This window comes from Danio rerio, chromosome 7, assembly GCF_049306965.1.
Source record: "Danio rerio strain Tuebingen ecotype United States chromosome 7, GRCz12tu, whole genome shotgun sequence".
Taxonomy (NCBI): Eukaryota; Metazoa; Chordata; class Actinopteri; order Cypriniformes; family Danionidae; genus Danio; species Danio rerio.
Window position 1 is genome coordinate 22831639 of NC_133182.1, and position 14832 is coordinate 22846470.

General features: G+C 35.6%; 1 protein-coding gene and 1 long non-coding RNA gene across 2 annotated transcripts in view; one reads left to right on the forward strand and one right to left on the reverse strand.

The window, feature by feature from the left end:
• Nucleotides 1-1316: 1316 nt before the first annotated feature.
• Nucleotides 1317-14832, forward strand: part of clcn5b (chloride channel, voltage-sensitive 5b) — a 49204-nt gene continuing 35688 nt past the window's right edge. The window contains exons 1-2 of the mRNA XM_680670.8: nucleotides 1317-1608; nucleotides 2978-3107. Of these exons, the coding sequence (XP_685762.3) occupies nucleotides 2978-3107 (130 nt within the window). The 5' untranslated portion in view covers nucleotides 1317-1608. The remainder of the gene's footprint in view (nucleotides 1609-2977; nucleotides 3108-14832) is intronic.
• Nucleotides 9255-13480, reverse strand: LOC141375352 (uncharacterized). The gene is made up of 3 exons (XR_012383263.1): nucleotides 12337-13480; nucleotides 11324-11888; nucleotides 9255-11243 (listed from the first exon to the last, which is right to left on the reverse strand). It is a non-coding gene; the product is annotated as an uncharacterized lncRNA (long non-coding RNA).

Here is a 14832-nt window from a genome sequence, read left to right on the forward strand (position 1 = left end):
TCATTGTCATGTTCAGAAAACCAGTTTGGGATGATTCACGCTTTATGACAGTGCTGCAACATTCAGATGGGAAGGTCAGAATTTTGCGTCAACAACATGAAAGCATGGATCCATCCTGCCTGGTATCAATGGTGCTGGCTGGTGATCATGGTATAATGGTGTGGGGGATAATTTCTTGCACACTTTGGGCTCATTATTACCAATTGAGCATCATGTCAACGCCACAGCTTAACTGAGTATTGTTGCTGACCATGTCCATCACTTTATGACCACAGTGTACTAGTGTAGCCAATAGAGGGCCTTTGGCATGTGGTGGAAGAACAGGAGATTCACATCATGGATGTGCTGCCGACAAATCTGCAGCAACTGCATGATGCTATCATGTTCTATATGGACCAAAATTTATGTGGAATATTTCCAGTACCTTAATGAATCTATCCATGAAGGATTGAGGCAGGTCTGAAGGCAAAAGGGGGTCCAACCAGGTACTAGTAAGGGATACCTAATAAAGTGGCCGGTGAGTGTAAATAATGCTGGGTACAAAATATAATACATTACACTTTATCATACTTAAAAACAATCTTACTTTTTAAGAAATGTAAAAGAAATTACATAACACTTTTTTAAATTACTTAAAAGTATCAAATTGTGACAAATTTAGTGACTTTTATAAAAATTGGCAAGTATTGCAACAATGTAATGGTCTTTACTGACACTTTTAGCAAATGAGTGTGTTGTTGAGTCAGATAAAAATGCAAAATCCATTGTTCTAAGGCTCTTCGGTGTAGGTTCAGTAATTTCACTTATTTGGGGATATATGTTATTTTCATCGCCTTTAAAGTGAAATAACTGAACATAAACAAAGGAAGTTGAGTAAAATGCTCATTTAAAACAAATAACAGAGGCTTTTGCATCTGAACTTTTCAAATATTTAATAAAAATAATAAAGATAATTATAATAATGCATGCTTGAATAAGATATTTTAATCATAAAAATAAATAATAATATTATTATTAACTCTTATAATATTTAGCTTTAGTCTTTATATGGCTGTAATAGGATGCTATTGTCCTATTAATGACATCAGTGTTGATTTGGAAATGTGATTTGATTAGTTTAATATGAAGACTTCTATCGTAGGTTTCCACACATTCAAGCTCAACAATACAGGAACAGAATCGAGGCTTGTTCCTCTTTCTGATTCCCACAGAAAACTAAAGATGGGGTCATGATGATAAACTGCAGTCCTGTCTTGCAGTAATTCCCCAAAACTTAGGACGGCGCTATTTCACCTCCAAACTCCTCAAGTTCAAACACCACTCACTTTTATTTGAGGAAGGGATCGGTTTTGAAGCGAACCCCCTCAGTGATGCCTCTGTACACTGGGAGACCGCCTTTCCCTTCAGGCTTGATCCCACGCTAGAGTTCTGTGGAGGCGAGAGATGCTTTACCGGGAAAACGGTGACGCAGCAGCTGACGGAACTGACAGACGTCGGCGTCGTATTGCTTAACCGAGAAGAGCTTTAAAATCCAGATCACAAGACTTGGCGTCCAGGAGTCCAGTGCTGGTGGAGGAAACCACCAAAACTGCGCGAAGACCCTGAAAGGTGTGTATCAAACTTTATTAGTTTGGACTCGTTCAGTTGTTAGAGCTAATCGAATTATAGTTTTTAAGTCGCGTGAAAGATAATGACAGTTGTGTTAAATGTGCTAATCCTTCCGAGGTAACGATGTTTTTTGCTACTTGAAATAATCAAAGAGAAGAACTCAATAAGATGGAGGTTTTATTGATCTGGCTCTTACAATAACCGACAGGGTAACGTATATCTGAAGACTTCAAAACGTCAATAGAAAGTCTGCATTGTTTTGTTTAGGAGTTTTAGAGTCCACAAACTTTGTGTTTTTGAATTGTGTGTGTGTGTTGTTTTGCATCAGTTGGTTTGTAAAATACTTGCAGAGCAAGAGAAAGGAAGTGGTAAGTTAAGCGTTTGAACCGTGACTGAGTTTCACTATCATCATATTTCAGAGGATCCTCATCTCAGTGTGGAGGATCTTTTTTTGTTTAAAATACTATAGCCAAACTGTTTTCTTTTCGATTCCCTTAATAGTACACGTGAATGAAAAAAAAATGTCTTGCAGAGTTTCATGCACTACTTTATTTTACATATTTCGTTGACCCTGCCGTGTAGCGAATTGTTCACCAACAAATGACTCTTCTGAACCGATTCGTTTTAGTGATTCTGAAACATGACACCCTGCGTAACCCCATTCAGAATCACTCGTGTGACCCGATTCTTGAATGAATCAGGAAGTTGCTTTCGAGTCGACCAGAGGAACCTGATGACAAATGACTCCTATTAACTGGTTCCTTAAAGACCATAAATATACAGTTACACCATAGTTATCTGTGTTAACTATTAACAATAACTCAGTAGTTATTCTTCGTAAGAGCCAGTTGTTTTTAATGATCCAGAAACTCACACCCGACCTGATTAGTCAATTTATGAACAAATGGCTCCTTTGAATCACTTCTTTTTATTGATTCAGAAAATTTATCAAGAAATTTAGTGTGCTGTTCATAAAGTAAAAATGAATTGATTCATATGGGTGCTGTATATTCTGATTTTGAACAAAATCACTCCTATTATATAAAAATTATGTCATGATAAATACTCTTGTTTACAAGAAAGTGTCCTGTTTGGTTTAGTTTTGTCCTTATCTACTGCGCTGACACCTTAAACAATGTTGTCAGTTTGCAACACACTGTTGAAAGGGATATTTCACTTGAAATATAACATCTTCTCACAATTTTCTCACACTCAGTTCTAAACATTGAAGGATCTCTTTTGTTGGGCACAAAGTATGATATTCTGAGTATGGGGAGTGTAAATTATGACAGGGTTACAATTTTTTTGTTGAAATATACAAACATTTCTGTGCTTCTGTTCAAGTGCTTCTCTCTCTTTGCTATGGCAGATGGACAACGGAGGGTTTTGCTATGACAATTATCACAGTGGAAGCAGTGACGATGAGCTGGTGGATATTTCTGATGTCACGGTGGACTACAATGAGGATGTCCCACCGTTGGATCGAGATTACAGCACAGGTATGGACAAAAAGCACATACTTGCCCATGATAGAAGTCTGATTTTGTCTGATTGTGCAACATCTCTATCTCTAATGGAGGTGTCAGTATGGTTAAAAACAACACTATAGTATTTACTATAAATTACTATAGTATATTTTCATGTGGGTGTCTGACAACTGAAAATAGACTGGGTAGCAGACATCGCAATTACTTTTTACTTGGGACGGGGAGTCGACTCCAAAAGAGTTGATTCCTCGACTCTTAATGGACCTAGTACCGGAATCGACTCGAGGACAGGAATCGACTCCCAGAGTTGAGTCTGTTTTTTCAAACCGCTCCTGAATGAAGCAGTTACATGCTACAGTTATATGCTCATTCTCGAGCACGATGAACACCGAAAGCTCCCGCTTTAAATGCGTGTTCACGTGTTTTACGCTTTTGCTTTTAAATTTCATGACCACGAGCACTCTAGGCTGTTATAAATAGTGCTGCGGGATGAAGTTTGCTTTCACTTTCAAACTCCTATAATGCAAACCTATTTGCATTTTGGTTTTAAAGATGATCTGCCTGCGATATTAAGTTTGCTGTGTTAAAAATTAAATATTGTAGCAGTGAATTTGTAGCGCATTGAATACTGTATGCTCAAATAAAAGTTTTATTTAACCCATGCCAATTTCACTAACAAATAAATAAATAAAACGCTAATATTAATGACAAAAGTAACCAAGATTTATTTATTATCGCAGAATCTGACAATACATGTGGCTTTCTTTTGGGCCTAAATTCACTTGTTTTCATCTCTAATATTCATATTCAAATAACTACAAAAAAATATACCAAATGAAATTGTTTCAAAAAGAGGGTTTTTAAATCAAATATAACCAAGGATGTGTTCAAAAACAGGTCTGACTCACTCCTCTTATTCTGGCAAATGACCTCCCCTTACCATAACCTTATGGAATCAATGAACAAATTGCACAAAACCGCCAATGATATTTTAAAGTGCAGTAATAGGCTATTTAAAAGCACACCTTAAAAAAAATCACATTTACGAGAGAGCAATATATGTGTCAAGCCTGTCCCACTGCTTTTATTTAGTATTTTAGGTTTGTTGATGCATACATTAAGTTAAACATTTTGTGTTGGGGTGTAATATTTAATTGGTCAATAAATCAAATTGAAAATCTTTAATCTTTAAAATGTTTAATCCTTGTGCTATTTTAAGTGAATGGAAATGGAGTCGATTACGGAGTCGATTCCACAGGCTCTAAAATTATGAATCAAGAATCAGAGTGGACTCCAAAAAACTCAGAACCGAACACCCCTAGTTTTTTACTGCACTTTCTTTTGTAAACTTTTATTCTTATTTGTTTAGGATGTGCATTTACATTCTGATTCTAATGCCTGATTATACAATTGTTCAAATGATAATAATTAAATGAAATAATCTTAAGAATAAAATATTATGTGGTGTTTTTGAATGAGCGCATCTGCATTGTGGTGATTTTATATTGTCTTTCTGGCATTATATATTGAATGAGTGGCATAAAATGGTATAAAATGGCATTAAAGTGACCAGAAATATCGTTTATTGCAATATATTTTGAACAAAAAATTGGTATCATGACATGTCTTGACAGAAGTGGATGTTCTTTGACCCTTATCATAAACCACATGTTTTTTTGGAAGATTAATTAGTTTGTATTAGCCTCAGTATCACACAATGTTTTTTCTAAAACATCCAGCTGTATCTCTTAGTTTGGATCAGATCACTCTGTTCTCTGTCTGCACAGATACAGATGATGCTGTGTGTGATGTCACCAACAGGCTCTTATCATACCAAGAAATTCCTCTTTTTTTAATTGTCTGTTCCTTATTCCTTGTTTCAGTCTTGCTTCCTTTCTGACATTGCTATACTGATCTGTTTCACATACATTAAAATGTCTACATTAGGGCTGTACAATATTGGAAAAATCGCACATTGCAATATTTAGTTTTTCTGTGATACTGTCTGTATATATTGCGAGAGAATGTAGGCATGGGCCAGTATAAGAGTCTGACGGTATGATAACCTTGGATAAAAAAAATCACGGTTTCATGATTTGACGCTATTGTGATTACGGCTCTAATATAAATTCTTTTCAAATGTCTGGGTAAAAACAGGGATTTTGCAGGTTTCATCACGTCTAATTTAAGACTTTTAAAGACCGTTTTAAGACCGTTATCAATGAAATTTCAGACTTTCACAGGACAAAACACTAATAATTTTCTGTAATAACCAGTGGAATTCTTTTTACTTGCCTAATTAAAACTAAAATTCAGTTCTTTCTTAGCCACATATTTTGAATAATGTGTCAAAACAAGCAAACTCTAGAGATTTATATATATATATATATATATATATATATATATATATATATATATATATATATATATATATATATATGCACAACTTTTCTTTAAAAAAAGACAAGTTTTAAAAGCTTTGTTTTGTCTTATGATTGGCCTGTTGTCCACCAGGGTTTTACACTCATGGAATTTACATGAAAACGAGGGAAAAGTGATGTCTGAGGCTCACAGTATGCCTGTTTCCATATACTAATCTTTTATTCTTCTACTACGCCTTGGTACAACCACATTTTCTTTATAGGGCACACTTAAAGCATAGATATCGCAATGTGTGCATCCACAGTAGTCACATCACCAGATATGCAATGTTAAGTCTGATTTATTGTTGACCAGGAGTTACAGAACACATGTGGTTTGTAGAGTCACTGCAAAGTTTAACCATAATAGAGTGAAGGTTTATCATTTGCGTGTGTTTTTAAGGCCTGTGACTGAGCATTTCAAGAAAGTGTAAAACATGTTGACACGCACAAAACAAAAGATTCTTGGAGGTGTATCAAAGATTAATTTCATTCAATTATTTATACAGAATTCATACATAGTTAATGCAAAAGAATCTTACTTAGATTTTCTGTCTTGTTTCTAGTCCAAAGATCGACCTTTCAAAGCAAAAACAAGATTATTTTACTTGGCCCAAAGGCAGATCATTTTGCTGGTTTTAAGAAATAAATACTTAATTTTGACTTATTTCTTGAAAAAAGTTGAAAACAAAACAATCTTTTTACTTGATCTAAGAATTTAGATATTTTGATTAGAAACGAGACAGCAGGGTAAGAAAAGCTTTTTTTTTGTTTGTTTTGTGATTTATTCAGCTACTGTACCTGAATATTGTTAGACTCCACAGAAAACTGTATAATAGAGCTATTCAAAACATCATGTGAAACTGTATTCATATCGCAATATTAATTAAAGAAAATTTAACATTAAAGGTCTTTTAGTCTCTGCTAATTAGCTGATGATCTGAATCAGGTGTGTTTGGTTAAGGAGACATGGGCTGTTTCTCAATATGCGTTCTTTAGCGATCTTGCATCTTTGTTCTCGTAGAACATCATTATCAGCTGCCAAAGTTCAGTTACAAATCTCAAGATCGCAAGAACGGAGGACGTGTGAAACTTCCCAGATGTGTTTTTGATATCGAGGATGCAGACTTGAGCACCGAAGTCGCTTTAGAAGTTGAGAAACACTGATTTAGTTCACCCTCTCTCCCCACAAAAAAAACACAAATTTCCTCACCATTTACTTACATTTATGCATTTATAAATTTATTTCTTCTGCTGAACACAAAACAAGATAAATGTTGGAAAATAGCAGCCATTGACATCTAGGAACAAAAATACTGTTTTACTGTTTTTTTCTTCCAATAGAAGAAAGAAACTTAATCAGATGTGGAACAAGTGGAAGATGAGTAAATGATGACAGAATATTTATTTTTAGTTGATTTTTAGTTATATATATATATATATATATATATATATATATATATATATATATATATATATATATATATATATATATATATATATATATATATATATTATTATTATTTTTTTAGCCTGTTTATATTTGATCTGCCTCCAAAAATATAAACTGTTATCGATATTGGCCAAAATTTCCATACAGTGCAGCTTTTTGTGTGTATCATTAAAGTGAATTTCATAATGGAGGCTGTTTATTCTTCCAGTGACCGAGCAAACAATGGAAAATGCTCATGAAAGCGGCAAGCCTGAGCCTGAGGCAACATTGTACACTGCGTTTTCAGCGGTGCACTGACAGATAAAGAGAAAACACACCGAGGATAAGGGGAGAGATCAGTGACATTGACGATAGAAGTATTTTGCAGGGTCTTACTCAAACGGGGTCAGCTCAGTTCTGAGGTTTGCAGTATGTTTGATTTGCCGGTCATAATAACATGAGTCACTGTGTGTCAGGCAGGAAAAGTTGCTACAGCCCTCGTCTGCATTTTTAGCAGTAGCTGAAGTCTGAGGCAGTCTAGATTAATCTTATCAAAACAAGTCACATGGCCCGTTAGTCAGTATTCATTGTGATTGTGTCAGCACAGTTACCTTTTAAAGAAACCAGCAGCACTTGCGTAATTTTATTTCTTGTATCTGATTTGACTGATTTGGCTCTGGGTTGTCATCTGAATATTAAAGTCTACAAGAACTGGAATCTGCAGCCATTTTTTTACACAGTTTTTTAGAGAAATGGCATATTAAATGAGAAAACAGTGGGTGTGGCTTGTTTTTCTACTGCGAGCTGATTGGATGTAGTAAAGTAGGCATTTCTGACACCACCTCCTCACCATTTCTGATTGTTGTTAAAACTGACAGTTGGGGGGCGTGGTTGCGTATATTAACCACACCCAATACCTCATACCTCATTAACACTAGCAGTGACTTTTGTTGCTGCCTTTCGCTCTGGGTGATGATCTGCTCCAAACGCAGGTCTGTGTAGGTCTACAGCAGTGATTTCCAACCTTTTTAATCACTGCGGACCTGTCGACGCTTGACAAATTTACCGCAGATTGGCAGGAGGGCGTAGTAGCTCATAGGTTGCAAGGCGACCATCAACTGTTTTTTCAGAGAATGTCAAATATTGCAGTCACTCTGATACAAGTTTTATTTATAGATAATATCACAAAGCACTGCAGTGTTTGGGTGTTCTGTGTTTGTCTGAGATAATTAGTTGTCCAAAATGTTTATAATCCATACAAGCTGAAGCTGACTGGTCAATTCTTGTCACGTGACTCGAGTTGCACTTGTGGTATTTATTCAATTTTGAAGCAGTAGATCTTCTTGCACAGGTTGCAGATCAATTCCTTGGCAGTTTGCGTGTCCTTCACTGGGCCAAAAGAATACAATCAAAATAAAAGTAAAACAAAATTCTGATTCGGATAATAAATAAAATGGAAGTAATGAATGATTTCTTATGCGGCCTGGTACCAATTGATTCACAGATTGTTACCAGTCTGCAGCCCGGTGGTTGAGGACCACTAGTCTACTGATACTTTAGACCAGGGGTCTCAAACTCAATTTACCTGGGGGCCGCAGGAGGCAAAGTCTGGGTGAGGCTGGGCCGCATAAGGGATTTCACAAAAAAAAAGTCCTCAAGTGTCATTATTAACAGTTTTAATTATTTCTCTGAACATGAAGTGTCCTGAACATTAATAGAACATTGAGTGAAGATTATGAACAGTTCTTCTGAACATGGCATCTTTTGCCTACTTCTTGCTGCCAGAGACTTGACAGCGCTTCTTCTCACAAATCTTATATATGTATATATGTATATACATGTATAAATAAAACACCCCCACCCCACTCCAGTCACATCAGTCTGTACCAGTCTGTATCTACCTATAATATATATAAGATGCAGGCTGTAGCTAGGTAGGGCAGGCTGCAGATAGGTAGCTAAGTGGCAGGCAGGGGCGGGAACAGCTTACCTTGGTTCTGGCCGGCGCGAGTTCCCTCCCTGCCTGGTTTATACTTCTGTGTCAAGTGACCAGTGCAACTCACGGCGCAGGCAACGCGCGCAGCTGTGCATTTATACTTCTGCGCGCTGTCTCTGTTGGTCTGCATTAACACTTCCGAAACGCTAGTGGGCAGTGAGGTGTAAATGTTCCTCTGTGTCGGGTTTCTTCGCTTCTGTTTTGCTATTCTGAACACTTCCTGGATGTACAAGTGACTCAAACTCGCTCATTTTGAGGCAGGAACCACAAAATATTGCACTGAGGGCCGCAAATGGAGTTTGAGACCCCTGCTTTAGACAGATGTAATCTGACAATTAAACTAAAAAAAAAAATCAGGAAGTACATGTTCAGATTTCAATTCTTGATTACAAGGGTAAACTTTTCTTAATGATTTGTTCTCTACAAAACTAGCAATTCGAGCTAACTAAATCATATGGTTAATTTTGATTTCATTTGTACTTTAAATGAAACTGAGAGGAGTAAATTTTATGATGAGCTGTACACTCAAATGTGGCGTTTGCTGTTTGTTTAAGCTATTTATTTGAAATGACACAGTTGGGGACAACTTATTTGTTTTTTGTGGAATCACCTTAAATCGGTAAAAAAACGAATAAGTTAACTTAATTCTTTCATGTTGTCCCAACACAAATTGATAGTGTGGAACTCTGCATTTTTTTTTTACAGCATAACTATAATAAATGTATCTGTTGTCTTTATAAACATTATAGAGCAAATCCACTGTTCTGGGTGTGGCATTTGCATTTAGACCAGTCACAATATTCAATATATCGACTTATCAAGCAATATTTGGAGATGACCTCAATTTTGGCTGTTGTAATATATATTTACAAACTCACAAATAACGTTAAAGCCATTTTATAATGACATTTACGTTCTACCTTATTGGTGTCAAAGTTTATATTTGGGCATTTACCTAACAAGACATTTAATAGTCTATATAATAGCACATTTACCTTTATGACATTATAGAATCTAAATAATCTCAAAAATGCTAAGTATTTTAGAGAGTTTATAGCTATTTGCATGATTATGCTGTTATATAATCAGTGGCATAAAAGGATCTCAATGACAATATTGCACAACATAAATTCTTTATCAAGACAGGCCTATTTGAAGTAAAAACTCAAAACGTAAATTCACAGAGAAAGAGATCTGTTTATATTTTCTAAAACAACTGACCACAGAGTTCTGGAATCAGAAAAATAACAATCTGTAAACATTTTATATTTTAAATGAAGAAAATTAACATGCATTATGGATGCGACAAACAAGTTTGTGAGTTAACAGTATACAACATACTTTGTAGAACTGCCATGAATTAAAACTGCACAACCCCCAAAAAACGATACTAATCAAAATGAAAGAGTCCGCTCACTATAGATTTTATTTTATTTGACATTTTTGCATTTGTGAGTAAATAACTTGGTTATGGATGTGACATCTTTCTCTTATGGATGTGACCAATGTGAAATAGGCACCTGTGTAACTTTGTCAATGTTTACAAAAACTTATATTTCATTTACCAGAGACATTTTTGAGTATTTTTACAGTACTGTAAACTAAAAGCCTATACAAAAAACCAAGGAAGGGTTTCTCTATTTTGTTGAAAACTTGGCAAGGTTGACATTTGCATGGAATGCTCTATAGCAGCAATGCACACAGGCTTATTTGACAGCTTTTGGTTCCTCTTAAACCCCCACACGTCAAGCAACCGTTCTTCTTTAATGTTTTTCCAGCAAGTTAAAGTGAAGCAGACTCAAAAAACGGTTTATGGGTCAAAGTACACGCTGCTCCTTTAACCTTATTTCCCCATAGTTATTTGACTGTTTAAACAGTTTCCTGTTAACCTTCTATGACCTATTTCAGTATGATATGTATGACATATATTTCTGTGTGGATTAAAGCTGTTCCCTTGCTTAACTATTAGCTACGTAACTATTCATCTGTGGTGCTGATATAGTGTCTATTCTATTGGAACGGTAATATTTATTTTCAATGATTTATTAAGTCTTTTATGCTCAACAAGGCTGCAGTTATTTCATCAACAATAAAGTAAAACCAGACATACTGTAAAATGTTTACAATTTCAAATAACTTCTATTTTAGTATGTTCAAAATTTGCTTAAATGTTACCAGTCATTTTATTCGTTTGTATACTTTGTGTTAGGGGGGCATTTTTTGTGTGAGTATTGTAGCATAACCTGATACATCAAAGAATTAAAATTATACACATAAAAACTCATACACTTACCGGCCACCTGATTAGGTACACCTTTCTAACACAATTCCTAATCAGCCAATCACATGGCAGCAACTCGATGCATTTTGGCATGTAGACATGGTCAAGACGATCTGTTGCAGTTCAAACCAGGCATCAGAATGGGGAAGAAAGGTCATTTAAGTGACTGAGCGTGGCATGGTTGTCTGAGTATTTTAGAAACTGCTAATCTACTAGAATTTTTATGCACAACCATCTCTAGGGTTTACAGAGAATAGTCCGAAAATGAGAAAACTTCCAGTGAGCGGCAGTTCTGTGGCCACAAATGTATTTTTTATGCAAGAGGTCAGAGGAGAATGGCCAGACTGGTTCAAGCAGATAGAAAGGCAACAGTAACTTTAAAACCACTCATTACAATCGAGTTATGCAGAAGAGCATTTCTGAACGCACAACATGTCCAACCTTGAGGCGGATGGTCTACAGCAGCAGAAGACCAAACCGGGTGTCACTCCTGTCAGCTAAGAACCGGAAAATGAGGATACAATTTGCACAGGCTCACCACGATTGGACAATAGAAGATTGAAAAAAAAAAAGTTGCCTGGTCTCATAAGTCTCGATTTCTGCTGAGACATTCGGAGGGTAGAGTCAGAATTTGACGTCTACAACATGAAAGCATGGATCCATCCTGCCTTATATCAATGTTTCAGGCTGGTGTTGGTGGTGTAATGGTGTAGGGGTTATTGTCTTGGCACACTTTGGGCCCATTAGTACCAATTGAGCATCGTGCCAACACCACAGCCTTCCTGAGTATCATGTCCATCCCTTTATGACCACAGTGTACCCATCTTCTGATCATCGCAAATCATCTCAGGCTGGTTTCTTGAACATGACAATGAGTTCACTGTATTTAAATGGCCTCCATAATCAACAGATTTCAATCCAGTCGATCACCTTTGGGATGTGGTGGAACGGGAGATTCGCATCATGGATGTGAAGCCGACAAATCTGCAGCAACTGCGTGATGCTGTCCTGTTCAATATGGAGCCAAATCTCTGAGGAATTTTCCAGTACCTTCCAGTACAATCTATGTCACAAAGGTTTAAGGCAGTTCTGAAGGCAAAAGTGGGTCCAACCCGTTACACGGTGTACCTAATAAAGTGGCCGATGAGTGTACATACAGCAATTATTTGAAATGTATATTAAAAAAATTCTTAATCAGCATTTGTTATTTGTAACTTATTTTTTTGCTGTCACTGTTCACTAAGCAGCATCTCTGCTAAAAGTAAAAATTCATTTCTACTTTTACTTTGAGGGGTAGTGTTTCTCTTAAAAGGATAACCTTTAACTACTCCAAAATATACAAATGACTTCTCTTCACATCACTACAGCACAGTTTTATGATTTCCTTTCTTCCACAGAACAGAAAAGGAAATGTTAAGCAGAATGCAAAGGTTGCTTTTTTCATAAATTAACTGGAAGTGAGGTTTGCGATTGAAAATGTTTACAAAAAAAGTCTTATTTTTTTTATAAATTGCTCGTCAAAGATGCCATTTTTTTGGTTCTTTGTATGTATGTTCTCCGTTTTCTTTCGCTGTATGGGATTAAGCAGTTCAAAAATTCCTCTTAAAATTTGTGTGTCAGAAAAAAGTCAGAAAGTGACAATTCATGGGTGACTCCTTTTAATAAATTCTGCACAGGCAAAAATTATTATAGCACATATCTGTCATATATACAAAGGAAACACAGCCTTTTAGCCAGTAGCAATACTTTACTATATGTGTGATGTTGAAAACCTCGTGCTGTCTTGTTTAAAGTTGAACCTGAATGTTTCATTTTGTATTGTGCTGGTTTAAAACCTGTCCGGAGACCTGGTGATTTTCACTCTATTTCTGTCAAACAGGCTGAACTCGTTTGATCTGACACATTTGACGTGGCCCTCGCTTCACTTTGACATATGACTTATTTGCATACTGATGTTTGTTAAGACATTAGCCTAAATGTCCTGTACGGTCAGCAGCTTCCATCTAGTCTGTACTTGAACCTTATGTTGTCCTTATATTGATTCTAACCATAGCATTACATGACATATCAGGGCCGGAGAGAATTTGCTGACTTTTTTTTTGCTATTTCCACGCTAAATTTAGGTCAAAATAGTAACTAAAAACATAAAAGATTTAAATAAAAAAAATAACTTTTGTAACTTTAAGGTTTAATATGCAAATCTAATTAGATCCACTTGTTTGGTAAAGACAGCAAGTCCCGTTTATTATTTCCACTAAAAGACAAAATATAACTTAAAGAATATGAATATTTGCATATTAGTTAATATATTAATACTGAAATTAATATAAAAACAGAATTAATATATATTTAAACACAATTATACAAGTAAATAGATTTAATGATGAGCTAAAAAAATCTGTGGATTTCTTCATGGGCTTACATATCTCTTAGGATTTTTTAAGTATCGTTTGTTAAATGAACATTTATATACACGGTGTGAATAACAGGGGAGTTAATGCTTGATCCCCTGAACAACATCAAAACTAGATGTTCGGGGGGTCTTTACTTTTAAATTGTTGAGAAATAGTTTGCGCTCATCTGCATCTTAAATAACGTTAATAATTTAGTTAATAGATAACTAAAGATCAATTTAATGCATGCTCTTGACAAAAAAATAATATTTAAGTGGTTTGTAACAGGCAAATCTAGAGCACTGAAGGTTTTACTAAGCCAGGTAGAAGTTACAGAATTGCACCAGCAAGGTGTAAATAAACTTGTTGAGTGGTGCGACAAGCTCTTGTGAAACAGAGGAAATTGTGTTCAGGTCCTGATGTATGTACAAACCCTGTTGTTATACATAATGTGAACATCAAACAGGTAGACACATATAAGTATTTGGGTGTTAAAATAGGCCACAAGGTTTCATGGAAAGATCATATTGATAGTGTGTGTAAAAAGATAAAACAAATCATTTCTTTTCTGTGACGTCTTAGATCTTTTGGAGCATCGAAAAAGATTCTTGAATTTTTTTTATGTCTGTACTTTTTATGTCTGTACATCATTTCGAATCCTAGTTATGTGTTGAATCATTGTATGTAAACAAACATTACCAAAATAATTGCCAACCCCTGATCATCAATGTATATTCACACCCTGCTTTGTATCATTTATGATTACTTTGATCAGTACTAATAGACAGTTTGCTAAGTGTTCATCTAAACTATCGCAGGGTATGTATGACCAAAAATTGAAAATCTAAATTTAAAACCTAAACACCACATTGTTCTGAGACACAGATGTTCTACTTTTAGCAAAACATAGAAACAAACAAACAAAAGGAAACAAAACAGACAATGTTAAGTCTAAAAATTTAATTCCCCAATAATAACTTCTTGTTTGTTCACTAGGGCTGTGCGATTAATCTAAATCGAATCACGAATGTGATTTCAAACATTTCGAATAGCTACTCACGAAAGGCTGCGATTAAAAATAAATATATGTATTATATAATTTCACCCCCCCAGAGCAAATGTGTGACTGTAGCAAGTGTGCCGCAAGCCTGCGTTTGAGTGAAGGTCTCGGCCGTTAGATCGCCCCCTGGGGGCTGGCTGCAGTACAAGTCATAA